General features: G+C 52.7%; 1 protein-coding gene across 2 annotated transcripts; it reads left to right on the top strand.

Annotated features, from left to right (window-relative positions):
• Positions 1 to 644: 644 nt before the first annotated feature.
• On the top strand, positions 645 to 4,500 carry Krt18 (keratin 18). Of its 2 annotated transcripts, none has more exons than XM_026398783.2 (7): positions 645 to 1,095; positions 1,766 to 1,848; positions 2,140 to 2,296; positions 2,918 to 3,082; positions 3,168 to 3,293; positions 3,738 to 3,961; positions 4,333 to 4,500. In XM_026398783.2, exons 1-7 carry the CDS (start codon positions 676 to 678, stop codon positions 4,451 to 4,453), a joined length of 1,296 nt encoding a protein of 431 aa, XP_026254568.1. In that variant the 5' UTR covers positions 645 to 675; the 3' UTR covers positions 4,454 to 4,500. The 2 variants fall into 2 exon arrangements, with proteins under 2 accessions (XP_026254568.1, XP_026254569.1); XM_026398784.1 differs by having other exon boundaries at positions 4,296 to 4,384.
• The last annotated feature ends 980 nt before the right edge of the window (positions 4,501 to 5,480 follow it).

The following is a 5,480-nucleotide window of genomic DNA, read 5'->3' as shown; positions in this document are numbered from 1 at the left end:
TGGTCATACACATTTGTGTGGTCATACACATTTGTGTGGTCGGGCGGACTGTGGGCAAGTGGATAAGCGCAGGCTGCAGTGAATGCAAAACAGGACATCTGAGGCTCGGGACTGTTTCTCTTCTTCGGCTTCTCCAGCTCCAAGCTTTTCTTCCCCAGAATTCCCACGGTTCCAGGATCCAGCAAACATCCCGCTCCAGGAAGGGAACTTGGGAGGCAGTTTGAGGATCCATAGTGAGACCCACATTCCACTCCACCTCATACCATCAGAACCCCCCAAATTTTCAATCTATCAGCACCCTACTCTATCTGGGGAAGGGGAGTACTAGACACGTCATTTCCTGACTGAAACCACAGCCTCAAGGCCAAAAACACCTGCTGCCCTTTGGGACCCTGATTAGTCACCCCTTTCTGGCCAGCAAGTGTGGCCTTCGCAGTGCTGTGCTAAGGGTGAGGGGGTGGGGTGGAGGTGGCCCTGGAGGGCCGGAACCTAGGGCGCACAGCTCTGCCGCGGTCCACCTGTGGCTCAGGCTGCACCGGCGGCTCGGGTGGCAGAGGCGTGGCCTGTTGGGGGAGGTCCCCACCCCCTGCCTCGGTGATATAACTTGGGTCGCAGACTGCCACCGTCTGCGGCCTGAACCTTAACTCCTGGTCTCTCGCCTTCCTACCGGATAGCATGAGCTTCACCACCCACTCCACCACCTTCTCCACCAACTACCGGTCCCTGGGGTCCGTCCGGTCGCCCAGCCACCGGGTCCGGCCCGCCAGCAGCGCGGCCAGCGTCTATGCAGGCGCTGGGGGCTCAGGCTCCCGGATCTCTGTGTCCCGCTCCTCCAGTTTCCGGGGCGGCTGGGGGTCCGGGAGCTCGGCGACGGGGATGGCCGGGGGTCTGTCGGGAATGGGCGGCATCCAGAACGAGAAAGAGACCATGCAAGACCTGAACGATCGCCTGGCCTCCTACCTGGACAGAGTGAGGAGCCTGGAGACAGATAATCGGAGGCTGGAAAGCAAAATCCGAGAACATCTGGAAAAGAAGGGACCCCAGGTCAGAGACTGGGGGCATTACTTCAAGACCATCGAGGAGCTGCGGGCTCAGGTAAAGGACGTGGAGGGACGGAGGGGACCCAACTCCCGGCCATGTCGGGCCATCCATTATTTCTTACCTCCCCCCTCCCCAGATATAGGGACTTTACTCGAATAGGGTGCATTGACTCCTTCTACCCTTTTAATATCCATCTCACCCCTAGCCTCTAAAACCCCAAGGATAGTGGGGAGACAGGGAGACCTCCTCCCCAGGAGATAGTGGGAAGGGGACAGCCATGAGCTTTGCAAGAGTGGACAGTGTGGGGGAAGATGAGAGAAGGGCCATAAAGTGGACCTAGACACTGGCTTCTGGCTACATGGGGACAGTTGGAGGGTTAAGCGGATGTGGCTAAGGCTGAGTCATCCAGGAGCAAACAGAAGGCCTACCTGTGGGAGGGGCCGATACTGGGGTGGGGGGCCCAGAGCAGGGGGTGAGCAGGTGCGCTGAGAAAAAATGCCAGGAGAGGGCCTGGGAGAGAACTTCCTCTAGCAGGCCAGCCAGTCCAGCAGGAGGGGCAGAGTACTGGGATTTGAGAGTTCAGGAAAGGGAGGGAAGTGGGGCAAGCCTCTAGCTAATCCTGGGACTGGAAAGGTTTCACTGAAACACATAACATTCCACACACTCAGCCCACCCATCATTGACTTTCCCCACATGGAGCAATCTCTGTCCACAATCCCCTTAGATCTTCGCAAATTCTGTGGACAACGCCCGCATCGTTCTGCAGATTGACAATGCTCGTCTTGCTGCTGATGACTTTAGAGTCAAGTAAGTCTGGGGGTTTGGTGGGGGGCCGGGTATGGAGCTAAGAATGGTCTGTTTCCAGGGCTGAGTTAGGTTGAAGCTTTCCATGGGATCTTATTCAGGTGTGAATGGAGAGTTAGGGTCTGTTTACTCATTTAACTATTCATCTATGTAACCCTGTTGAATGCTGTCCCCCACCATGTGCCAGGGGATTACCATATGATTTCTGACTCTGCTTGCTGGTTTGCAATGGGCACAGGAGGTGAGTTGTGGGTCAGAGATGGGGGACCCTTCTGAATACCTCTACACCTGCAGGTACGAGACAGAGCTGGCCATGCGCCAGTCTGTGGAGAGTGATATCCATGGGCTCCGCAAGGTCATTGATGACACCAATATCACTCGGCTGCAGCTGGAGACGGAAATTGAGACTCTCAAGGAAGAGCTGCTCTTCATGAAGAAGAACCATGAGGAGGCAAGCAGGGCCACTGTCCTGGCCAGGGACCTGGGGGACTTAGGCAGTGGAGAGGGGGAAATAGATGGGGCAGGCCAACAGCAAGCGGCCTTTTAGGGAAGTTTAGAACCACCAGCCTTCCAGGCTGGGGATGTAGCTCAGTGGCAGAACACTTGCCTGTAAGGCTCCAGGCAAAATCCTACCATCCTGAGCTTTAATCAGCCTGTTCCAGTAGAACACATGTGCTCTGTGGCTCACCAGAATTACAATGTGATAAAGCCAAGCTGGTGTGAGCAAGAGGAGATGAGGACACAAAGAAAAGCCCCCAGCACTGAGATCTAGGGCTGATGGCAGAACCAACAGGGTTTTCTAGAAGAGGTATAAGTAGCAGGTTTGTGGAAGAAGGGAGATGGAAGGACCTGGTGAAGTGAAGAGAGAGCAAACTACCTGTGAGTGCCAGGCTCAGGCAGGGAGTGGGTGGTGTTCCTTTTGGAGCAGAAGTCCAGAACTGGCATTTTGGAGAGTACAAGCCCTGAGCTCCCTCTTGTCTCTTCTCCGACTGCTCCAGTATGCCTCTGAGAAGAGCCCACCACAGATGAAGGGCCTGATTAGAACTCTGATCTTGAGCCCTGTCTCATTTAGGAAGTCAAAGGCCTTCAAGCCCAGATTGCCAACTCTGGATTGACTGTGGAGGTGGATGCCCCCAAATCTCAGGACCTCAGCAAGATCATGGCAGACATCCGGGCTCAGTATGATGAGCTGGCTCAGAAGAACCGAGAGGAGCTGGACAAGTACTGGTCCCAGCAGGTATGCAGTGGGAAGGGCTGGCTGCTAGGGTGTGGAGGGAGGCACCCAGGGAAGGAGGGGCCTGATGACTCTAACCCCCCTGCAGATTGAGGAAAGCACCACAGTGGTCACCTCGCAGACAGCTGAGATTGGAGCTGCTGAGATAACACTCACTGAGCTGAGACGCACAGTCCAGTCCTTGGAAATTGACCTGGACTCCATGAGAAATCTGGTGAGCACCCTCTCATCATCTGTCCCAGCTCCTCTGGCCTTGGGCACAACTCTGCCTCAATCCAAACCTTCCCATCATGAGTTTCCTTACAGCATCATTTTTCTTTGCATTTCCCACCACTTCCCCCGACCCTAGCACTTAGCAAACAGTAAGTCCTCAAAAAAGTTTCAGGGCCAGGAGCAGTGGCATGCACCTGTCATCCCAACTATTCAGGAGGCAGAGGCAGGAGAATCACAAGTTGGAAGCCAGCCTCATCAACCCAGCAAGACCCTGTCTCAAAAAAAAAAAAAATGCTTTTTAAAAAGGGGCTGGGAATGTAGCTCAATGATAGGTAGCACCACTGGGCTCAATCTCTAGTACTGGAAAAGAAAAAAAGTTTCAGAGAGTAAAGACTGAGGAGCCTGGAACTCAACACACCCCACCCCTCCTTTCTGTGCTCTGCAGAAGGCCAGCTTAGAGAACAGTCTGAGGGAAGTGGAGGCCCGCTACTCCATGCAGATGGAACAGCTCAATGGGGTCCTGCTGCACCTGGAATCAGAACTGGCCCAGACACGAGCAGAGGGGCAGCGCCAGACCCAGGACTATGAGGCCCTACTGAACATCAAGGTCAAGCTGGAGGCTGAGATTGCCACTTACCGCCGCCTGTTAGAAGACGGAGAAGACTTCAAGTGAGTGGGGGTCTCCCCACTACAGAAGCAGGGGTATTCTCCCCAAATCTAGAGTTTTTAGAAACCCTAAAGAGTTGTTCATTGGTTTCCACTGAGCACGGGCTGGTCTGGGGTGTTCCTGAGTCTTCAAGGGAATGGTGGTTACAGAAGTTTCCTCCCATGACAAGAGAATGGTGGCTAAGTATTATCCCTAGCTATCCTTGGGTAAAAGTAAAGTTTGGTCTTGGGTTTTTTGGCCTTGCCTTTTCTGGAGGCAGTGACTGAGGGAAATTGGGACATAAATTTAAGGGCCAGGAGACCTTTTTCTCTGCCATTTCTTGTCCATCTTCTCTAGGGGCTGTTTATGACCAGGGTTTGGTCTTCTGTTACAGTCTCAATGATGCCCTGGACAGCAGCAACTCCATGCAAACCATCCAAAAGACCACCACCCGCAGGATTGTGGATGGCAAAATAGTGTCTGAGACCAATGACACCAAAGTGCTGAGACGCTGAAGCAGCAGGAGCAGGGGACCCTCAAGGAGCAAGGGACCAATAAAAGTTCCAAGATCATTAGACATCACTTTGAGTCTTCCTTGGCTTTTTCTTGCAGGGCAAATGCCTTGATCCTACAGTCCCACCTCTGACCCCAGGGGTTTTATATGAGTATGAAAAAGTAGGCAGTAGAGGGTCTGGGTTCTTGAAAATACCTAGAGGGAGTAGCAGATGTGAGCAGATGGCCCTCAGTAGTGGGGAAAACACCACACACTTGTGAAATCTTTCCCTTGAAGAGGCCTAAGGATGATACAGGACCTCTGACTGGCAGCTGTTCAGTAGCAAAAATCTGAGCCAGGGGAGGAAGTGGGGCCAAAGACAGAGGGTCCAGGAGCGAGGAGGAGGCAGGGCCAGAGCACAAAACTGACCTTCTCCTACTCTGCCACTCTGCATCCTTGGCCCACCACCCAGGGCTTCCCACACAGAATTCTCCAGTCCCAACCTTCACTCTTGTCCCCAAACCTGTGGTCCCTAGTCTCTGCTCCTACATTTGATGGGAATGTAGTTTTTATATTGCTAGAGGCCGATAACAGACAAAATCCCCGTTCTTGGTGGCACTTATATTTTGGTGATGGGAAATAGGTAAAAAAACAATAAAGATAATAACTAGGCAAATTATATACCATATTAGAAGGTGATAAGTGTTACAGGCTGGGATGAAGGAGGCAACAGGTTGGTTGATGAGGGAACACAATGTGTGATGACCTTATGAATCTTCAACTATAGCAGAAGATGTTTTTACCTAAGAAATGCAGTGTGTTTACAAAGTAAGAATAGGGGTGTCTTTAGTGGAGAAAACTAAAGGCAGCACCATCAAGGCCTGATCTCCTAAGACCTAGAGGACACCAGAACAGGCAACTCCAGAGGGACAGGATAGAAATCATCCATGCAGGACCCTGAGAGAAGGGTCAGGAGAGGATGGGAAGTGAAGGGAGCATGGATCATCCTTCCTGACCAAGGTTTAAGCCAGGTTCCAAGAGAGATTAAC

The sequence above is a fragment of the Urocitellus parryii genome, chromosome 5, assembly GCF_045843805.1.
Source record: "Urocitellus parryii isolate mUroPar1 chromosome 5, mUroPar1.hap1, whole genome shotgun sequence".
In the NCBI taxonomy this organism is placed as follows: Eukaryota; Metazoa; Chordata; class Mammalia; order Rodentia; family Sciuridae; genus Urocitellus; species Urocitellus parryii.
Note: the sequence above shows the minus strand (reverse complement) of the source record. Positions and strands in the feature narration are given on the sequence as shown.

What these genes read in the sequence shown, in the direction of transcription:
- Krt18 (XM_026398783.2), top strand. Translation starts at nt 676, where the DNA reads ATGAGCTTCACCACCCACTCCACCACCTTCTCCACCAACTACCGGTCC. An exon ending in TGAAGAAGAACCATGAGGAG is followed by an intron (nt 2,297 to 2,917) that starts GCAAGCAGGGCC and finishes TGTCTCATTTAG; the next exon opens with GAAGTCAAAGGCCTTCAAGC. An exon ending in ACAAGTACTGGTCCCAGCAG is followed by an intron (nt 3,083 to 3,167) that starts GTATGCAGTGGG and finishes ACCCCCCTGCAG; the next exon opens with ATTGAGGAAAGCACCACAGT.